This window comes from Hoplias malabaricus, chromosome 12, assembly GCF_029633855.1.
Source record: "Hoplias malabaricus isolate fHopMal1 chromosome 12, fHopMal1.hap1, whole genome shotgun sequence".
Classification (NCBI taxonomy): domain Eukaryota; kingdom Metazoa; phylum Chordata; class Actinopteri; order Characiformes; family Erythrinidae; genus Hoplias; species Hoplias malabaricus.
This window is the reverse complement of record NC_089811.1, coordinates 25883689-25907442: the sequence shown is the minus strand read 5'-3', so window position 1 is coordinate 25907442 and position 23754 is coordinate 25883689. Positions and strand designations below refer to the sequence as shown.

Genomic DNA, 23754 nt, shown 5'->3' with positions numbered 1-23754 from the left:
AGGAAGCTGACAGGCTTTGGAGTGTCCTGAGGGAATGGATGGCCTTAATGTCTGCCTGTGAATATGTGTCAGTTCTCTGAGCTCTAGCAGCCTCACCGTTCCTCATGCATCTTTGATGGAAGGCAGTGCACAGTTCCCCTGTGAAATGCCTGCTCTCTGCTCTTTGACAAATGCATATGCTCTCATGGTGTAAAATCATCATGGCATCATGAGGAAAGGATGAACCCACTGTGCCCACCATATTGTCCAAACAAATGGTTTCTATGGGTACTGAAGGAGGGCTATTGAGGGAAAAGGCTTCCACACTGCTGCTTATGCGATTGTGGTCTCTTGTGAAAGCACGGTGATCTATAATGATCTATGATTATACAGAGTGTATAGGCTCCACTCTGGCTGTTGTTAATTAAAGTCTATTGTGTTTTAAATACCTATACTCTCCAATGATTCTTAAGAAATTATGGGTGTTTTCAAGTAGTTTTTCCACCGCTGCTGCTGTAATTCTACTCTTGTAGGAAGACTTTAACCTGAATTTTGAAACAATTCTATTGGGATTTGATGGTTTTCAGCCATTAGAACATTAGTCATAGAAATCTCACCCCAAAAACATTGAATGGAGCACCATCTTTCGAGACCCTTTAAAATAATTCATACAATACAAGACTGGGGTTTATTTTAAGCTAATTTTATAATATATAAAAGAAAAAAATGTTAGTGTGAACAAAACATTTTGTTCTATACATTTTAGCATGCACTGCATTTTTAACACTGTATGACTTCTTTCAGTTGTGAAGATGTCAGCTATTCTGAACAGATGACCAAATATCAGTCTGAAATTCTAACGACAGGTTTGTTATTCAAAATATGGTCATGTATATTGAAATTTTTTCTGATGTGGTTCAAAAAACCACATTAAATAGACTTCAGTAAATAAAATACAAAAATGTATGACAAATGGACACAAATTTCAGAATTTCGAACATTATTTTCACACTAAATTATTATAGATTAATCTTGTTAATCTATAATTTTTACAAGTAGTCTTGTAAATTATATAGGTTAATATCTATATATCTTATCCAATATATATATCCAATGTTTCTTTTCAAATGAAGGATATTTTACAGGGTTTGTCTCCTTTGCTGGAGTAACAGCTTCTGTTCTTCTAGGAAGACATTAAACTACACGTTGGGATATTCCTTTGAGAATTTTATGGCATTCAGATACAAGAGCATTGATGTGATCTCAATGGTATTGGATGGAGCTCACTTTAGAGAATATAGTAGCAGCAGGGATTTATACAACTCTAGCCCTGAGCATGGTGATCTTAGCGTCATGTGCAGCTGCTCTAAAATGTCCCATTTCCTTTCATGCATTTTTGTGAAGATCATAAAACCTGGGTGTAGGGTTGGATGGTATATGGTATCTCAAAGTGAGGGCAGTGTTTCAAAATTATGATGTTTGTGGTGTGTCAAATTTCTTTTCTGCGTCTAAGTTAAGAATAAGGCATAAACTCAGTAGCTCACCGCAGTAGTGAATTTAGTGCAGAGTTTGGGTTAAAATAGGAAGAAATTGAAAACAGGCAAAATACGCAGAAGACCCTGCACTCGCCTTTGTGCTCACATGTATAAGGCTTTATGCTCTAAATGTGTGTGTTCTGAGCTTCAGTCTGCTGGAAAATCATCTGCTGTTGTGTGCTAAACCACAAGTGCCTGTTAGCTGTGCAGTAATGCCTCTAAACAGTATAGATGCCATTTTATTTAGCCTATTTTTCTTTTACTTTATCATTCAGGTACGGGTTTTTATCATCAGTACATGTGCCAGTGTGCGCTGTGGAGCTGTGCTGAGCTGAACTGCACAGCACTGAAAACCCTTCACTCAACCCACACTTACATATGAGACTCACTCAGACTGATATATTTCAAGTGTTTAATTCTTTTAATTTGATGATCATAACTGTCAACAAATGAAAACCCCAAATTCAGTATCTCAGATTGGAATATTACTTAAGACAATACAAAAAAGGATTTTTAGAAATGCTGGCCAACTGAAAAGTATGAACATGAAAAATATGAGCATGTACAGCACTCAATACTTAGTTGAGGCTCCTTTTGCCTGAATTACTGCAGCAATGCGGCATGACATGGAGTTGATCAGTCTGTGGCACTGCTCAGGTGTTATGAGAGCCCAGGTTGCTCTGATAGTGGCCTTCCGTTCTTCTGCATTGTTGGGTCTGGCGAATTGAATCTTCCTCTTCACAATACCCTATAGATTTTCTATGGGGTTAAGGTCAGGCGAGATTGCTGGCCAATTAAGAATGGGGAGAGCATGGTCCTTCAAGTACGTACTGGTAGCTTTGGCACTGTGTTCAAGAGTTCAGGAGTGGCGTGGCACAAGGAATGCGACAGCTGAAACCCATGTCTTGCAGACGTCTGTTTGTGGTGGTTCTTGAAGCACTGACTCCAGCTGCAGTCCAGTCTTTGTGAATCTCCCCCACGTTTTAGAATGGTTTTTGTTTCACAATCCTCTCCAGGGTGTGGTTATCCCTATCACTTGTACACTTATTTCTACCTCATCTTTTCCTTCCCTTCACCTCTGTGCTTGGACACAGAGCTTCGTGAGCAGCCTGCCTCTTTAGCAATGACCTTTTGTGTCTGGTCCTGCTTGTGTAAGGTGTCAATGTCAATGGTCGTCTTTTGGACAACTGTCAAGTCAGCAGTCTTCTCCAAGATTGTGTAGCCTACAGAACTAGACTGAGAGACCATTTAAAGGCCTTTTTGAGTTAATTACCTGATTAGAGTGTGGCACCAGGTGTCTTCAATATTGAAGATTTTCACAATATTCTAATTTTCTGAGATACTGAATTTGGGTTTTCATTAGTTGTCAGTTATAATCATCAAATTTAAAGAAATAAACACTTGAAATATATCAGTCTGTGTGTAACGAATGAGTATAATATACAAGTTTCACTTTTTGAATGTGTCAGGATCGAGGGAGGGACTGACTGAGGGCGGACGCATTCGCTAAAGCACAAATATACTTTTAATAACAAATAATAACAAAACAAGGAGACCTTTAACAAAAAGACAAGAAACGGGGAGCCAAACAAGCTAAACGGGACACGAGGAGCAAATCAGGGCAAACGGGACAGACAGACTAAAGAACGAAACGACCGAAAATGAAACGACAACGTGGAAACTTACAGAGACAAACTTGATAACACGACTGACATGACAAAGAACGAGAGAACAATGACCAACAAACAGGAAGTGCAGGAAAGGGACTTAAATACAAGACACTGACGAGACGCACCTGAGACAGATAACGAGGAGGACGGGTTAACAGATGACACGGACGAGGAGGCGGAACAGAGGTGGGACGAGGGCGGAGACAAGGACATAAACAAAACATAGCCATGTGCTAAAAGCACATGGCCGGGGACAACAGACATGACAGGACGAAGGCGTGACAGAATGAAATTACTGAAATAAATCAACTTCATGATATTCTAATTTTATGACCAGCACCTGTAGTGTCTGTTGCAGTATATATAGTGTACATAGTGTTTTTCAGGTTCAGTATGTTTGTATCTTTTTATGCCTTGGTATTTCAAGCTCCATTTTTAGCTGTTTTTCTATAAACTTAAGCCCACTCAAATAATTGTCTAAGAGTTACACGGCTCGATGTTGACGCAGAAGGAAACCTCAGATCCGGTGATATGACTCAGCCATTGAACCGCAGCCATGGAAACTAATAGAGCACTCTTCACTTCACAGGTGTACAGTGGCTCAACTCTAGAGGTGACAGGGTCTGAATTTCAAGTTTTTGATCATGTCTTGCTCTATTGTCTCCAAGTACAGCTACCTCCCTTTTATATTGTCTGAATAGATTAATTAGGTCTTTTGGTCATTTTCTACACAAAATTAAGAAGTCCAATATTAACGTCAAAATCAAAAGTGTTTCCTAAAATATATTATTTGAAATATGATCAGAGAACACTATTAAACTGGGTTAGTCAGTAGTGAATATGAAAAAGTGGCCAAATAGTCCAGCAGGATGAAGAACAGACTCAAGGTTTTAATGCTGACAGCTCTTGCTGAGTCTCAGCGGTGGGATACTGGGACTTCATGTTTAAGCCCGTCTTATTCTGGTGCTCTCTATAAAGCTTTTCACAAACAAAGGGAGATTTCCAAGAGTGATTAACACCAGCTGTGATCAAGGTTAAAGCCAAAACTGCTGGCAAAGCATGTATTTATGTACAGAAACCTTGACTGAACAGGATTTTATGTTCTTGTGTCTCATGTTGGGGTCATGAAGTTGATTAATCAGTAGTTGTAAATAGTTTAGTCAGCACAAACAATGAGAATGAATGGAAAACTTTCTCTCCTGGCACAGTTAACCCCTTAAATTCTAGGTATATTATTTAATTTTTTCAAATCCTAAAACTTAAGATTAAGTTAAGTTTAAGTTAAGTAAGTTAAGTAATTACTATAATTGGTATTGTAAAAACTATATCAATAAGTCTAGGTAACTACTACACATCGATTTATCTGTGTAAAGTAAGAGTGAGGAAATAAAGTGTGGGCCTTTAGTTTTAGTTAGTTTATTAGTTAGTTTTAGTTTAGTTTATTATTATAGTTTGTAGTTTATTCTAAACGTGTCAGATTTGAATACCTTGTAGTAAGATTACTGATGGTTATAAACACTTGGGTAATTGTGTGACAGAAATGAAGCATTTTTCTAATTACATCATAATTATCAAGACTTCATAATATCTAAGGAAATGTAAGATGTAAGTGAATAGTAGGAATGCCAATTTGAATTGATACGTGCTGTAGGTTTTGACTGGCAGATGGAAAACAGAAAGCTGGGAGCCTTTGTGGTAAAGGCAGTGTTTTGTATTACATGCAGGAAGACCCAGACTAAATCTCTTGGCCCTTCAGCCTATATTTTCAGAAATCAGTGAGGCACAGCAGGTCCATCTTTCTCTCCCAGTACATTACATTTCAGTATAGAATACAGTAAGATGCATGTTTATCTACAGTGAAGTAAGTGTGTGTTTTTTTTTTAAGCGTAATCAGTGCTCTTGACTCTTGTATTAACATAAAACAGTTATCCAGTAGGTCTGTAGGTTAAAGTTTCCAGTGTTGAAAAAGTGTGATAGTAATGCAGGGCTGTTTAATATACTGTGTAACTGCGAGTTAGTGTAATACTGAAGGACTGTATTACTTGCAGTTTCTTCGCTACACATTAGAGGGCACTTGTGTTCCACTGTTCTTAAATATTACACAGAGTGATACAGTGACTAGCATTAGCAGAAGTCCCAAAACATATTTCAGGATGTTTATAGGACAAGGTTTACATTGTTTAATTGAGTTACTGTTTATGATTAAATGACAAGTATGTATTTGTGTGTGTGTGTGTGTATGTATATATCCTTTGGAAAATTACATTTCCTCAGCTTCCCACGTAAAACCAATCCCATCTAAATAGGGTTTAAGACTAAAATGTGGGAATGGGGTAAAAAATTTGCAAAGGAAGTAAGCTATAGAAACAGCAAAGGAAAGACATTACATTGTGAAAAAAATATGAAGGCTCTATTTAATTTCTTGTTAAATATCGTTTCTGCATTTGTCCTGATTATAATTATTTATTCTCTTATTAAAAATTTATCATAGCTTTTGTCACAGTGAATTCATGTCCAGGCCTGATTCTCTGGCTCAAGACAACCCACAGCATCTTTTCTAAATGCCACTAATGCAATTCCACTAAAACACACAGGAGGAGAATGCAAATAGCACCTTTATAAAAAGGGTTCTATGTTGTTACAAGGTTTTTTAAGTGTTTAGGGTTCTATATAGATATATGTATTTCTTTACTGAAGTACCCTTTACAACAATTTTTAAGTGTGTAGGATCCCGGGTTCAGGCAGCTGAGGTTTCACTAGGGATTGAATCAGCAATGTCATGTGTTTTTCTACTGAGTGAGTGAAAACTGAAGGCTGATCTAATGTTTGCACAGTACTGTACTTTGGAACAATAAAAATAAACATTTGCAAACATTGTTTTCTACCCTCAGTCAATAATAATTGAAATGAAAATTAAATTGTAACATATTAGCCATTTATTTAAGAATATATTAATGAAGATTTATTTGAAATATTCCTAGAATGGGGGATGGGATTTTATTGTCCTGCTGTTTTCAGGTTATTGGCACTGACAAAGATGGTTTGTCACACACATTTAACATTTAGCTATCATAGGGTTTAATGACAACTAAATAAGCCTTTCATGGCATTCACATAAACCTACATAATTATTTATAAATCATCTGTTATCTACTTTATTTAATTATACACTAGAAAGTGTTAGGACTATTGAGGCTTATTGGGATAAGCCTTTGTCTACGTAGGTTTATATTATTTGTTTTGAAGATTCATATATTGCATTTATTTGCTGTTCAATTAAAAACATGTATCTCCCAACATAGCAGCTTTGCAGGAGAAGGGAAAAACCTTAACTTTCAATGGAACTTAGTGTAAAAATTTTTATTTCCAAGTAAATATGGTGCTTTTGTATTGGTCCATTCATTATGAAATTTTCACACAGTGTGAAGGACAGGTGCTGTGTTCAAATGATGGAGTAAACTAAAAATGGAGATTCAGATTCACAAAATGGAGATACATGTTTTGAATTAGACAGCAACGATATGTGCTTATTTATAGTAAACTATTGCTTATCTTTTTTTATTTAACTGATGTTAAATATATTTGCATTGCTTGTTACCACATGAAGCATTTTTTAAAGACTGCTTTGATGTTACATTTTCTGGCTTGGAAAAAACATCCTGCACATTTGCGAGGTGTCTGTTTGCATTATGTCTCGTCAGGGAGGAGCGGGTGCACACGTGCTATAACAAGACTGGGAACTAGACTCAGAAGGCAAGAAGGAGAAGTGGGAGGGCTGAGGAAGGAAATATTAGAGGGAGCAGAAAATAGCCAGAGTGAGAGAAAAATAGAGGAATTAACAAGCCCCCAGTAGTTGAGGAGTGGAAGACCACAGACCCCTTTTCTTGCTTCCTCCAACTCCTCCTTATACAAAATCAAGGGGAGAGACCACTTAGCCATTGTAACTGGAGTTCCAAGCAGCCAATCAGCAGCCTGCCCCTTGTGCGCTGTCATCAGGGGCTGTGATTTGAGGAAATCTCCACTCTCCTGCACTGTGTGTGTGTGTGTGTGTGTGTGTGTGTGTGTGTGTGTGTGTGTAAGGCTGATAAAATGCCAGGTCTCCGCTGCCTCTGGGGAGAGCCTCATTGCCGTATGATGTGAAAGGGATCAGGATTGATGCTCATGAACACATCTCAGTGACAGAGAAGAAGAAGAAGGACCGCTGTTTCCTCCTGGCATTCTTGCATTTGCTGGTCTTGACTGGAAAGGGATTGCTTCAACCTCCATTGATCTTTGCTCTTCTCTATTGGTCTCTCATCAAGAAGCACTACTTGGAATATCATAGCTCCATGTACGACAATTTGTACCTGCATGGCTTTGAAGATTCGGAGGCGGTGAGTGTCTCTGAGATAGCTGGCTGGTTTGTGGGTTTTTTGACTTGGTGGCATGACACACATCCACACTCAAAGCTGGTTGAAGGAATTTAGCATGCAGATGTAGTTGTGTGAAAAGGGTTGGGGGATGGAGTGTGTGTGTGTGTGTGTGTGTGTGTATGTGTATGTGTATGTGTGTGTGTGTGTGTGTGTGTGTGTGTGTGTGTGTGTGTGTGTGTGTGTTTGTTAGTGACACCTGCTCCCTTTCCCCAAATGAAAAAGAAATACTGCATGTATAGCAAGAGACCTGGGGGAGGGAGGGCCGATCAGCAGCAGCAGCCTGTTATTCCATATCACTGACTGCACAGCATGGCTATTTCTGTTCAGCTGTGGAAACACGTTTTTAGTGCCTGAACGTCTTTATGCTGATACTAAACCACATCAGGTCACTATCTCTCCATTCTCAGGTCTCAGATATTTTGTTTACTTATGTATAATTGTATATGACGTTGTAATGAAGGGGTAGCTCCCCCAAAGCATTTTTCCCTCATTGTGCAGTTTGATGAGATGAGCAGCAAAGCCTTATACAATCTTCCCTGGCATAGCCATAAATATCTGCATTTATCCTTGGCTTTATTTGTTTTGGATCTGATCATATAGAATCTCATCCTGGTTTTGCTCAATGAATGAAGGATCTACATAACTGTGTGCTCAGAGTTTATCCTTCATTCATTTAATTTTCAAGTCAAATTGCTCAGTCTGCAGGATACCTTTCCTCTTCTGTTTCCTCAGTATTAAAAACTAGTTACATGTTGTGTCTATCACAATCCACCAATAATCCCAAAATTTTCAGATCTGTTGAGCTCTGGATTCTGGGCTGGTCACTCCATAGATTTAGTGTAGGCATTTTTTTGTTTGTTTATTTACTTTGTATTTATTAAATGTATACATATTTACATATTCCAGACTCATTTTACACAGTGAAGAAGGATAGAAGAAGAAAATAGAGTGGAGCTTGAATTGGTGGTGACAGATGTGAGGGTATATCTGGTTTTGCAGAAAATCTGAACCCCTTTTTGGACAGGTTATATCAGGTTTTATTGGTTATTTTCATTTGAATTTCTCTTTATTTATGCAAAGTGTTTTACATCAAAACGCATCAGAAATATCTCCTGAAAAATAACAACAGGCATTTTGACTGTAAATTAAGCAAATACAAGATGGTCTTTAACTTTTAAAGAGTAGTTTCTATATTTCTGTGAATCTATGAGAGCAGAGAAGGGATTGCTTTGGGAAAAAAAAAAACATGGAAATAAAGTCCACTGATCAAATCAGAACGGCAATGTGGCAATGAGCTCCAGTGTTTCCCTTCAGGGCTATGACACGGCTCTGTGCAATCAACCATATGAGTCTGAAGTAATACTCCAAGAGGCTCTTTGTCTTCTAGGGTTTAACTGGAAGACAAGTAACAGTTATTTTCACATCAAAAGAGCACATATTATGTTTGACAGTGAGGTTTGTGTGCATGGACACAACAACACACATGAATAGCCATTACTTGAAGGCAGTTAATCATTATTTTGCAAAGTGCAGCATCTTGTTACACATCCTTAAATATCAAGATGCTTTTAAAGTATCATTCACTACTGACATTTGGCATTTATTCACAGAGAAATGTAGCACATTCAATGAAAGGTTGTCTTTTTTGTTGTTGTTTTTTTCCCCAGGTATATGTTTAGAACCTGGAGCCCTGACTAAAAACAGCATATGACTCATCCACACTGCTGATAACACTCACACTGAAGTTTTGTTCATTAGATGGTCATTTGCTCCCATTGTTGGCCATGCATTGATGTAGTTTCCTTGAATTTAGTCAGAAAGCTCAGTAAAACAAATCAGCCCTGGAAGCTACAGGCATGCATGGAGCTCTGTGTCATAAAGTGACTTTTGTGCTTTATTTGGCTACGTCTGAAGCTGCTGCCTATTCTAGTGCAGATAATTTCAGTAATTTGCTTTATGTTGAGTTGCTGAAATTACCTTTCAGTTTAGGAATAGAAAGTACAGGTTGTTCTTCTATATTTTTTGTATTTCATATAGCTCAGGTATAAACTGTTACTAGTCATAGTGAGCTGAGGTTGGGCTCCTCATTTTCATTGGCTAATCTATTAGGCAGAAATCATTATTAATTTTACTCCTATTGTTTTTGGCATTGTTTTTCTTTGATGTTGTCCCAAGGAGCATGGGTTTTGTTCCTCTCAAGGTTTCTTCTTCTTGTTCTGAGAGAGTTTTTTTGACACTGTCTCCACAGTGACTATCACTTGGGGTTATGACCCTAAAATTGTACATGAATTAATTCAAGTGCATAACCAAAATATGTGAATAAAACACAAAAGTTTTAGCTGCTTAAAGTAAGCTAAAACTCATGTCAATTTAGTAAATATTGTTTAAGAGAAATCTTCATAGTTTTGAGTATGCAGAAACATCTTTAACATTTAGAAGCTATTTTAAAATTGCTTAGTTTTAATATATAAGTTTTGAGTGAATAGACAATTACATTGTTTCAAGACCAACAACAGGCACTTTTCTGACTAAGTAGTGTTGGCAAGATAAACATTTCTGGGCCAAGATAAGTGTTTCTGGAGCCATCATATGATAACTGAAGACCAAACCCTTTAGCACCTGAAGAGCAGGAAGAATCTGAAAATAATTTCTGAACCAGTTCATCCCTTGGCTATAGTTTACCCCCTGTCAGATGGAAGTACCCAGTATACTAACACACCATGTCACACAGTATAATCACAGAATGGTTCTAGCAGCATTATATAGTGATCTGCATTGTCCTGGGATATCAACCCCATTGAGCACTTAAATAGGGTGAGAGGGCTGACTATATAGTTACTATCTACATGTTAGATTTTATGCACAGGCAAATTCCAAGGTGAAATGAGATATATCGTCCTCAGGATTAAGGTTAAGGTCATCTGGTGCTCCTGGACATTGGAGATGTATTGCCCAGGCTCCACATAATATGCACACATAACACTTTCTGTCACACCCCACCATTGATAAGACATAGAAACAGTTTTGTTGAAGACATTCTGATGATGCTCCTCCAACCTGTAATAGGGAGAATAGCACCTCTCTCACAGTACTCTGGGGTTGCTTGTCTAAAAACTAGACTATGCAACTTAAGAATGCCCGGGTGGAGAACTCTCGCAAGAACTACTCATGCTTTACAAAGAGAGGGAGAGCCGGCGCACAAGAGTTAATGCTGGACTGATTTTACTCCTTATAGTGAGCTGAGAGAGACATGAGGACCCAAGACAGACACCTTGTTGGACCAGAAGTACCAAAAAAATATTACTTACACTTAATGGTTGTAATAACAGGGTCTATTTTATATTATGAGAGAATGTGTAAGAGAGTATGAGTAAGTGTGTTTATCACTAGACTCTAGACAGTCTTGACCAATGTAAATATCCCTCGGCACAGAAGGGGAGACTCCAGGGACCTGGAGATTGCAGGTTCAAGTCCTGCCATGAGTGGATCTGTGAGGAGTTTTGTGTGTTCTCCCCGTGTCCTTGTGGGTTTCCTCCGGGTGCTCTGGTTTTCTCCCACGGTCCAAAAACACACATTGGTAGGTGGATTGGTGAATCAAAAGTGTCCATAGGTGTGTGTGAATGTGAGAGTGTGTGTTGCCCTGTAAAGCACTGAAGCCCCCTCCAGGGTGTGTGCCTGCCTTGCACCCAGTGATTCCATGTAGGCTCCAGACCCACCACAACCCTGAAAAGTGATTACATTCAATAAATGAATTAATTTATTTGTATAATGCTTTTTACAACAAAGCAGCTTCACAGAAATGTTAAAGACAAATTTTTAACATGAAATATAAAACCCCTATTACCTTTTATTCCTTATTTCTTTTTGTAAAGGCATTTATTTATTTATTTTTTCTTTTCTTTTATTGTATCATTTAAAATAGTTTTTAATCATTTTTAATCATTTAATCATTTTACTCTTTTTATGTAATTGTTTTATTGCACGTTTATTATTTTATTCTGGCTTTTAATTTAACTGTTTCTTTTTTCTGTAAAGCACTTTGAATTGCTTCTGTATGAAAGTTGCTCTATAAATAAACTTGCCTTGCCTTGCCTTTTACATATTAACATAACATGAGAGTCATGAGAGATTTTTAACTTTTGTTTTTAATTGGCTAATCTAATGCTCATTCTTTAAGAATAATTAATTATTCATATTACCCCATCACCTTTATGTTTAGCACCAATGCTGACCAGGGGAGGATCAGTCTAATTTTTGAGCCTTGGTTCTTCTCAAGGATGCTTCCTCATTACTTACATTTACTTACAACTGCAACTCATACTTGGGGCTAGGAGCTGGAATTAATTACAGCTATGCTGTGATAACAGCAGTAATAAAAATGATGTACAAATAAATTAAAATTCAATTGGTTTGAATATTTTTGAAGCTCTGAAGTTTTGGGGCCCTGTAGCAACTTCAAATAAAATGCTTAATCTCAGGATTATGCAATTAAAATATTCAAGATCTATGTAATCAATTATATATTATGGTAGATTTGAGTTACGGGCTGCCCAAGTCTAATAATTCTTATTATAAACCCATACCCAATAGCTCACCAATACTCCTGCTCAGTTTTTTTCTATTTTAGCGTATAAGCATCAAATGTAACTGATTAAATGCTTTGTGCTCAATCTGTCTTGTTAATGCTTTATTAAGCTTCTTTTGACAGAAGACCTATCGCAAATATTTTATGGTAGAAACTCATTAAATTTCATTACTGGAAGAAGACCAGAGATCTTACAATTATTTTTTTCTTAAATTTGTCTAGTTTCGCTGTTGGAATGTATTCAAACTCTACAGTCTCATTCCGAAAAGCATCACACATAGTTCCACACTGCTTGATGAATGAGTAACGCTTTTGCCACCCTCAGCAAGAGCAAAGTAGCATCACTGATTATAACGTTAAAACCTCAGGAACAGTGCCAGCCATTGCTGTAGGTCAATAACTAGCTCCTTTTTGTTAAAGCGTCAAATTAAAGTTTAGGAAATCCATAACTATAAAGAGAAAATAACCTATTGTTATTCTATGGTCATAATGGGCTTCTATTCCTTTTCCTATTTAAACCTCTCTTTCTATCTATGACAAGCATAATGATAACGATATGCATAACCAAAACATGTGAGAATCCACCCAGTAAAGCTTGCCTAAATGTTGAGACGTCAGGTGTTTGGTTACGCTTATCATCACCATTATGATTAATGAGAAAGTCTTTCTGGCTGGCTAGTATATCTGCTTTCCCTTTGGACATTGTGGTTCCTAAGGAGGTCAGGGCAGAGCTCCAGACCTGTAGTGGACATTAAGTGCTCCCATTGCTCAAAGCCTGACTAACATCATGCAAGGGACAGAGTGGAGCCCACCTGCCATGTGTGCAGATAAGCAAAGAGTGTGGCATGACAGTCTCAAGTCCTTTCTCCTGGCATGTGTAGATAATGGTGTGTAGTGTTTGAGTGAACAGGGAGACTTTATTTATGTGTGCTGGAGTAGTGGCACAACTTTTAAACCTTTTAAATCAAGATACACAATTTGTTCAAAGGTTCTTAAAGACACTTCATATTAAGTATTTTTAGCTATTTTAAGGTGCACCCATTGTAGACCTTAAATTGTGCAAGCATAGCTTATAAAGCAAATACTTTGGAGCAGTTGTTTATGAGCATAAAGTAAACGTTCTCAATGCCAACAGAGGTACAGAGCTATCTAATATGAATGGAATGAGTTGGAATGGCTTTTGTGATCCAGAACTGATCCTCCAACATCATACCTCACTAAGTAGTTGAATGTGATCAAATCCTTACAGATGTTTCAGTATATTGTAAAGCTAGAAAAAGAAGAGACTGCAAAGTGGGAACAAACTCCCAGTTAAATCATGTGACTCCAAAAGAAATATTGGGCAAACAGATGTCTAAAAACCCGCGTACTACTTGACATGGTGTACATTGTTTATATTATAACTTGTTTTATGATCATAGAGAATGACAAATAGAGAGACAAACTTGGAGCTGCTTAGTCAAATGTAAATGATGCCTAAGGAACATTTATACGAGTGTTCATGATAAAGTAAATTTGAGTGAACTCTATGGTACTGTGGTTTGGCATCTCATATTATTGTAGGTTAGTACAAACTGAAAATAACTTAGTAGAAGCAGTGCAGCACTAAATGGGTTTTTCCACATAACGGATGTTTCAATTTGCACAGTCATGTGGGCTAAATTAGGTTATTTTTGAGTGAAATTATATTTTATTTCAGTTTGGGATCCAGTCCTTTAGGTGTGATGATTAATGCACTTAAAATAAACAGATTCTCCTCCAAAGGGGCTCTCCTGTTTACTTTCTCCATGTTATTAAAACTCTTAGATTTAGGGGAAATTGTTTTCCAGATCTCATTAAGGATAATTGTTTTTTTCCCCTGTGTTGGAGTGTTTGTCACTTGTCATAACTTGTTATGGAACAGTTCAGTGCAACATCCCCATTAATTAATATCCTTTTAAATATGAACCCATTACAGTTATTGCAGAAGATGCTTTGGTTCATGTGGTGAAAACAGCACGTCCTAACATATCCACTGAAACTGAACTAAAGTCTACAACATGATATGTGGAGGCACATGTTAGTGACTAATATATTGCTGTCTCTAGCTGAGTTGTTTTGGACTATAATTGCTTTTTTGAACACAAATATTATTACCCCATTAGGTCATTGTGCAAATTGGTGCATAACATTAAATGATGAAATCTGGACAAGCTGAGAGTTGTAAACACATTTACGTGCTGCTGTAGTGGTGCATTGGTGAGAAATGTACCATTTAGAAGCTTGGAAATTAACTTTTCACATTTTTTTTCTTGGAAAACCCAGTCCTTTGCAAGGCAAAACACACACTCACTCACACTTATGGACATTTTTGAGCCACCAATACACCTACCACCGTCTGTTTGTGGACTGTGGGAGGAAACTGAAGCACATGGTGGAAATCCACGCAGACACGGGGAGAACACAACAAACTTCTCACCTGGAGTGGGACTCAAACCCACAACCCCAGGACGCTGAAGCTGTGTGAGAGCAATATTACTTGCTGCACAACAGTGGCGGATGCTGGTCTTTGAAGGAGGGGAAGCTCAATTTCGGCCTACATCATTAAATGTGTCGGTTTATTTATACGTAACTTCTACCCTCCGTTCCTTTTCAAGAAAATGATCTGTGACCCTGTCGTACCAACAAGGCGTCTTTTCCAGGGACTTGACTAGTGTCCTCTCAATGGCCAGCAGAGCTAGGCTGCTTAAACGGCCTTGGCCCATGTGAAGTGTGTCCGCCTGTGAGTGCTTTGTGACGTTGGAGGGGCTCAGCGGCACCCGCTGGACAGAAACTGCGATAGAAGTCAGAAAGTGTGATAGAAGTCAGTCTCCAAACACAAGCAGCTACAAAAAACTCCACCAGAAATAGAAGCTCGATTTGTCGCTAGTCGTTTTTAACAAAGAAAATGCCGCTAAGAGGATTAAGAAAGTCTCCGGTTCAACTCATATTTATTCAATGACATGTACACACAACTGCATATTTATTCAATGACATGTACACACAACAGTATATATTTGATCACTTGTTTTTTGACATTTTAGGGGAAGCTGAGCTTCCCTTGCAGTCTTAGAGCAATCGCCTCTGCTGCACAACTAGACGGGGTGTGAGTCCTTTGCAGGGTGGGGTGTAATACAATATTACAGAATATTGTAAACCTGATTGTTAAACAGAGTGTCGAAACTACAACTTCCAAGTAACCACATCTAATTTGCATGATCAGACTGTGGCTTCAAGCGCTGGCAGCAACATTGGAGGTCATAGTCACATGAACCATGTGTGAGTGTGCTCTGACTGGGAAGGCCAGATGCACTGTGCCCTGAAAGATTTAAAAAAACAAAACAAAATCAAAATTTTGTTAAAAAAATACTGGTCAACCTGAGTCACATGTACAGAGGTTCATTGTAAATTAGACATGAAACCACCTTATAGTTGCATGGGAAAATATGACCCTTTGCTCAAGCCAGATATGCTGCAAAATCAATTATGTGCTCCTGCCTGAACAAGGCTTTTGTCAGTCGTCTTACTTCAGTTATTAAACTATCTGAACAAAATCTTATATCTACAAAATAGTAACTGTATACAGAGGCAGAAATTCTTAATCACTTCCAGTAAGTTATAAAATACAGTATTTTATTTAAAGCATTTTGAAAAATTTTTATTGCTCTAGTTAATGTTCTTGAAATTATGACACCATGTTACATGCAACTGATGATTTTGAATAACACCATAAAGTCCTAATCAGCTGAAATGGAGATTCATTCATTCATTGTCTGTAACCGCTTATCCAGTTCAGGGTCATGATGGGTCCAGAGTCAACCTGGAATCACTGGGTGCAAGTAGGGAACACATCCTGGAGGGGGCGCCAGTCCTTCACAGGGCAACAAACACACAAACACAATCATTCACACCTATGGATAATTTTGAATAGGCAATCAACCTACCAACGTGTTTTTGGACCATGGGAGGAAATCAGAGCACCCAGAGGAAACACACACGGACACAGGAAGAACACACCAATGTCCTCACAGATGTCCTCACAATGTCCACCCGAAGCAGGGCTCAACCGAAATTGAAATAGAAGTTTTTATTTAAAAAAAAAGAATATAAAAGCACGTGCAAACCTACCAGTTGATATTTCTGGCCAAAAAATGACAAGCTGATATTTTTATTGTGTTAACGATGCCAATATATAAAGCCTTCTTGCGGTTGTGTCTGTGAATAATTCTGTAATGCAGAGTGGAAGAGTTGTCCATTGGGGATGTTTATTTGTTTGAAGAGGCTGACAGGGTTTGACATGAAGATGCTTTTGCGCTAAACAACTTGAACAAGTTTTGCCTCAGTGGATGCTGATGTAACCCAGCCTTCCACCAAAGCCTTGCAGTGTCCTGCATGACACACTCAGTGGCTGTGACATGCAGCTCTGCCTGCCAAAAGGGAACCAGATCAGCTTCTATTATAACATTCTCTAAGCGCCAACACAACTGCTGTCTAATGGCATGGGAATTTGGTGTATACAGAAATTAATATGCCACTGACAACTCTAAAACACATAATGTGTAGTTATAAGAACATCAAGCCGCTTAAAAAGGTGACAAAAATTCTATAGATTGTTGAGCTTAACAATTAAATATTTTTTAAAAAGTATTGGCTTTTTAATACAATTTTAGACATTTTTGTCTGCTTTATGTGGTACTTACAATGAGATTGTTGTTGCCAAAAACAAGCTGCTTCAAAGAAACCTAACATTACAGTAGAGCTCAAAATGTTCTCCAAGGATGTTTAACTCTTCAATGATGTTGTATTAAGGGCAGTGTGAAAAGATGAAATAGCAAATTTTAAACACAAGAACAGTCTGTAATTGGACAATACAAGTGACCCAAATGATCTCTTTTCCATTACTACATGGAGACATAATCAGGTGTTAAGGGTTTTTGCTTGCTTGTTGGATAGCAAACAGCTAAAGGTTAATTCATTGATGAGTGACTGTAGTAATAAAATAAAAAAGGCTACAAATTTTGATAGATGGGGTGAAGCACAAGTCTGGAAACTGTTGGTGGACGTACGAAAAAGCTTCAACTCACAGTGTGCATTGTGTTAACTACACTGAGGCCAGACATGGTGCTCTAATCTGAAAGTAAACAGATAGTTTATTTAATAGAAATAACAGTTCCATTTGAGGATGCATTTGATAAAGCATTCGAAAGGAAGAAGCTGGAGTATTTGGACTTGGCTGCCGAGGTGAGGAAACGCAGGTGGCAGGCACATGAGCTGTGAAGGAGTTACTGGAAACAGCTGAAAGGTCTAGTCAGTGGTTGAGGATAAGGAAAGCACAGATAACTTGGGGAAATGAACTGTAGAGATGCTATTGTGATTGTTGGTGATGTAACACGTAAAATTCTGATGGAACTGGTGGCAATGAGCATGCATTAACGGTGCCACTGGGGCTAGGTACAGCCTTAGTCACCAGGGAGGCCAGTGTGGATTTATGGTTGTTGATGGTAAAGGACTGTAAACCTGGCTTGGAGGGGGGTGGGTCTGGGACACCAGACTTCACTGTTGCATACAAAAAACTTCTGATGCCGATGTCAAATGTTGTTAAGTAAAGGCTATAAAAATGATTAAAACTTGGCTGTACACAACGGACCATCAGTGTTTATTTTGGTTTTGTCTGTTTTCCTCTGAATCTCCAAGGCAAGAAGTCCCTTATCCTTGGCGAGTTTACAATGCTTTTAACAGGTATATTTGTTGTAACAAATTAAATTGATTGTGTTTTTTTTGTGTGTGTGTGTGTGTGTGTGTGTGTACCACTTCCTTTTTTCCACACATGCTGTCAATTCTCTCAGCTCAGTTGAACATAGATGAGAACTGTGCAGTTCTACAATTAAAGACTGTAGTACATCTGTTGCACTGCAAATTTTGTTGGCCCCCTTTCACCGTTTTTCAATAGTCAGGGCCCTCACAGGACCACCACAGAGCAGATGATAATTGGCTGGGGGGTAATTCTCAGCTCTGCAGTGACACTGACATGGTGGTGTATTAGTGTATGTCACTTTACTTTAAATAGAACCTTTTTTTTTCATTTTTCCTTGTTTTTTCATATCGCCAAGGATATCTTTATCATGAAAATACCCTGAAATTTTGTGATATTATTTTAGGGCTATATCACCCATCCCTACTGTTGAGCATTCTGGAGGTGTTAATTCAGCGAAACACCAACGAGAGGAGGTGCATACCTGATGACCCCTGTGAAAAGCTAGTGATACAGTGGCTGGGCTCAACAAGTAACTGTAGTTGTTAAGGGTAGCTGGTTGCTGATCGGATCATAAATGGCCACAGCAACCTTAGTCTTGAGGTGTAGGATTTAAAAGTTATTTTGTGGCTACATCTAAGAAGAGTGTGTGGTGGGCCCTATATTAAGCTCTAATGGATTGGCCTAAGATATTTTACATGCTTTTATGATGGAGTTTGTCTCAATGAATGCACTGATTTGTTTTGCATCTGATGAATGCTTCTTCATTTTTAAGGGAATATATGGAGTAGGGGGTTGGGCAAGCTGTGGGGGACATACTGGCAGCCTTTTATATAGAGACTGTGCTGTCATCTGTTGGGTAAATATTGTGCCATGTTCCACTCTACATCAATCCCCACTCCATCCGTCCCTCTGTATCGTTGAGTCGACAACACAGTGTAGAAAAACAGCTGCCCGCTGAGAGTAAGGTTCCTAAAGCTGGGAGATTGGCCCACTGTGAATTCTATGAGTGATCTTATGATGGGTTAGGCATGCTGTTGCAAGCTGACTCCCTTAACAATTAACTCCTCTGTCAGAATGTGCCTCTGAGACTAACAAAACTGACTGTGGCTTTTGTTTAAACACTTGGAGGACCTGTCTAGGCTAATTAAGTGGACTTTAATTCAGACTGACTCTAAGACAGGATTCTGGAGTAGTACTTGTTTCCTCATTAAATTAAATTTAAAGTAAAAATGTTAGTAGGTGTGGTCAATATGATGATACATTCTCATCATGATAAGCTTCATCACAGTGTTTTTTTGAGTATATATTAGAGATACAAGAGCAGTAGGTTTATCGTTGCTGTATTTTTCTAAGCATGCTATAGATATTGTCAGTGAAAATATGTTCTTAAAAAAAGACTGAATAACTACATGTTCATTACTAAAATACCACAAATCTGCCTAGGCTTAACAGCACTTTAAAAAATGTAACCACGATACATATTGTGTATGGTAAAAATGTACTGTGATGTGATGTTTTGATTCATAGCCCAGCTCTGTATCTGGGGTATCATCAGTAAATCTAGAACACAAATTTGTGTGCTGTAGCATCTGGGACACAATCCAGTATTTGAGTTACAGCACAGTGAGTTCTCCCAGTAGAGTACTGGTGTTTTATAAAGGTCCACTAGGAATCCTTCTTTTCTCTCCATTCTTATCACAGTCAGCGTCCATATTTTGGTATGGAGTTAACACAGAGGTGAGAGATGAGTGGATTGGGTGCAAGGGAGATAATAGGCTTAAGAGTGAGGGGATGAGTGTGAGGTAGAGCTATATCAGAGTGGGCTTCTATATAATCAGGATCCACATCAGTGCTGACACTGGACTCGCTTCACAAAACATTGGTTATGTAACTCTGGTCACATGACAATGTTGGGATGGGTGCTCCATGATCTTGTGTGATGGCCAGTACCATCACCACGGCATGCAAGAAATTCTGATGCTGATGTCAAATGGGGCTAGGTACAGCCTTAGTCACCAGGGAGGCCAGTGTGGATTTACGATTGTTGATGGTAAAGGGTAAGGTAGGACTGTAAACCTGGCTTGGAGGGGGATGGGTCTGGGACACCAGACTTCACTGTTGCATACAAAACATTCTGATGCTGATGTCAAATGCTGTTAAGTCTATAAAAGTTTATTTTGGTTTGTCTGTTTTCCTTTGAAACTCCAAGGCAAGAAGTCCCTTATCCTTGGTGAGTTTACAATGCTTTTTATGGGCATTTGTTGTAACGAAATTAAATAGATTGTGTGTGTGTGTATACACCACTTCCTTTTCTTACACACACTTTTAATCTGTTGTCCCACTTTCACCCCGTTTAAATGGTCAGGGCCCTCACAGGACAATCACAGAGCAGACGATATTTGGCTGGTGGATAATTCTCAGCACTGCAGTGATACTGACATGGTGGTGTGCTAGCGTGTGCCGCTTTGGTTTAAATGGAACCCTTGTGTGTATGTACTTAAAAATGGGTTAAATATGGCTGCACAATTAGTTGTGCAGTGACAATACGAGCATGTTTATGTGTAAAAATTGGTATCCTTTAAATCTTGGCAATCAGTCTACAAGCAGTCTTCAGGTCTTTGACTGACTGAGTCAGAATATGAATGGCATGAGTAACTACTTCCTTCTCTCATGTGCTGATTTTGTGCTCCAGTCTCAGTGCAGAAACACATCATTGTTAAACAGTTCTGAAAGAGTAACTCCAGGTTTTCTGCAGAGCTGATGTCATTGACGACCATTGAACTATGTGTCATAGCGGATGTATCATTCTGCCTTTGTGAGGATCTCAATGTATACAGAGTAATTCCCTGCTGGTACACTGCAGTCCACTTTGTGTGTGTGTGTGTGTGTGTGTTGTTTTTGCTGAGCATTAGTCATAAAGCACTGACTGAATCTCTTCCGCACTCTTTTTATTTTACTTTGTCCGCTTATTATTTTACTTGTTCTGCCTTTGTCAGTTAGTGAGTTAAGTCTCCTACTTTTACATTTTTAAAACTTACATTAAATTATCACTCTTTATCCCTTTCAGATTTGCTGTATAGTGCATCTCTATCTCTGTTAATTGTTTTGTGCCTCTTCTCTGGTCCTCTGACTGGAGCGTGAACTCTCTCTCTCTCTATCTCTCTCTCTCTATCTCTCTCTCTCTCTCTCTCTCTCTCTCTCTCTCTCTTTCTGTTGGGGCAGATCCCTGGAGCATGTAAGTTGTTGATGATAGAAGGTGGATTGGGGCTTGCAGCTCTTGTGTGATATTAATGACATCAGACCGCTTCAGCCAAGAGGAGGAAGAGTCAGCACTCTATTCCCTCCATTCAAACACAAAGAGAGAGAGAGCAAGAGAGAGAGAGAGAGAGAGAGAGAGAGAGAGAGACATGGAGAAACGGAGAGTCATTTTGGGCCTCACCAAGGACACTGGCACGTTACACAATATTAAGTATTAATATTGCAGGGCCGAACATAAAATTTAATTAAATGCTTTCAGTCAAATTAAATTATTTTGTCCTAAGGTCAGTATTACCCTGTAGCTAACTGGTGGGAAGTATTAAAAGGGCATATGCTACCAAAATTTACTGATAACATGATTATATTTCAATTACTTGGATTTAACCAATTATACACTTTGTTCATGTTCAGTTGTCTTATAATCCAACAATATGTTTTCTCTTTCTCTCTCTCGGGTTGGGCGGTAATACAACGGTAATACTGCCGTGGATGGTCTCTCAAAATGAGGGAGGTATTTATGTGGTATATTACATTTCTGGGTACAGTGGGGGCTCACTGGCTGGTGATGTCACAGTTTAGCGAATATTTTGGGGTAAAAGTGATAGGAAGGAAGTTGAAAACAGACAAAACACTCAGAAGATGTTTGTTTTTCAGCCTCAGTTTGCTCAAAAATCATCTGCTGTGGTGTGCTAAACCACACGTGCCTGATATCAGGCCAGCTATGCTTTTAAACAATGTAGAGCATGTTATATTTAGCTTATTTTCAAACTTTTCTATTCCTCCAGCACCAGTCGCTGAAATTTCCTCTCTCAGAAATAGGTGTTTTTATCATAAATATGTGTGCTGGAATAATATATATATTGTATATATACTTGAATGCATAATATTCATTCATTCATTCGTTATCTGTAACCGCTTATCCAGTTCAGGGTCGGGGTGGGTCCAGAGCCTACCTGGAATCATTGGGCGCAAGGCAGGAACACACCCTGGAGGGGGCCCAGTGTTAAAAATTGAGCTAATCAGGCTAAAGTTAGCAGGCACTTCCACTGGCCCTCATTCATCAGTAACTCAAAAACCTGATTATAACAGGTTGAAAAGTGTAACCCTGGCAATTACAACCACAAAGCAACTACAGAAAGCACTTATTACTAGAACAGATGTCCAGCGCTAAAAATTCCACTCATCAGGCTAAAGTTAGCAGGTGCTAATCATGGCTCATTGCTCAGTAACTCTTACAAATAACACTTTTGTCAACATTAAGAAAGTGAAACATATTATTACTTACTAATCCAACAAGGGAAAGTCATCTGTCTTGTGTTACGTCTGTCTCAGCTCACTGCATTGAGTAAAGTTAGACCATCAATCAATCAAATTTTTTTTATATAGTGCTTTTCACAACAAAAAGTCGTCACAAAGCAGCTTTACAGAGATCCGGGTCCAAGCCTCCTATGAGCAAGCCAGGGGCAACAGTGGCAAGGAAAAACTCCCTCAGCACACGAGGAAGAAACCTTGGAAGGAACCAAGACTCATACGGGGAACCCATCCTCCTCGGGTCGACACCGGAGAAACAACAGAGAACAGAAGTAAAAGTGAAATGATGACCGATGAAGGGGTTATAGTAATATAAATGTAGTATATTAGTGATGACGGAGAAGCAGAAAAGAAAATGATGAGGATGATGATATTAGTGATGTATGAGTCTGATGAAGGAGGAGGTGATCAGGGATTCTGTGTGAGTTAAAATTAGGTGCAGAGTTAATCTCTGATAAAACAGCATGGCCAAGCATGATAGTGTAAATGAGACAAGGCCAGGATCTTGTACAGGACACGGGCTGGATCAGGGCAACACCTGGAGAGCAGCAGGACATCTCAAAGCATGAGAGAGAGACAGGAGAAAGAAAGCCAGACAAAGGGAACAAATAAAAATACAGAGGTTAGTAGGGTCATGGTAAAGAACGGGCAAAATTGTCCTGCGAAAAAAGCTTCCACTGGTCAGGCAAGAGAACCCAGCGACAGACAGCGTGTTGGCGGTTATAACAAAGCTAACTAAGAATGCTGTAGCTATGGTGATATGACAGGGTTAATACAGAACAGTGATAATATGAAAATCAGCCCGAACACCAATATAGAAGGAGTAACCTGAAAGTGAGTGATTAACCAAAAGCTTGTTTGAAAATGTAGGTTTTTAATCTAGATTTAAAGATTGAGAGTGTGTCTGAGCCCCGAACAGTAACCGGAAGGTTATTCCAGAGTTGAGGAACTTTGTGAGAAAAGGCTCTTCCTCCTGCTGTGTTTTTCTTAATGCGAGGAACAAAGAGTAGATGGGCATCCTGTGAACGAAGTGTACGTGACAGGCGATAAGGTATGAGAAGTTCAGTAAGATACTGCGGGCCTAAACCATTTAGAGATTTATAAGCTAAGAGGAGTATTTTATAGTCAATGCGAAATTTTACAGGTAGCCAGTGTAGGGACGAGAGAACTGGGGTGATATGTTCGAATTTTCTAGCTCTAGTGAGCACCCTGGCTGCTGCATTTTGAACTA

General features: G+C 38.7%; 1 protein-coding gene across 2 annotated transcripts in view; it reads left to right on the top strand.

Moving 5' to 3' along the window:
• The window catches only part of cacnb4a (calcium channel, voltage-dependent, beta 4a subunit), a 54816-nt gene that overhangs the window by 5793 nt on the left and 25269 nt on the right, over nt 1–23754 (top strand). The window contains exon 1 of one of the 2 annotated variants that reach the window (XM_066686073.1): nt 7270–7557. The exons of the other annotated variant lie outside the window; for it this stretch is intronic. Within the exon in view, the coding sequence (XP_066542170.1) occupies nt 7513–7557 (45 nt within the window). The 5' untranslated portion in view covers nt 7270–7512. Of the gene's footprint in view, nt 1–7269; nt 7558–23754 lie in introns of those variants that run through there. 2 annotated transcript variants of the gene reach the window in all.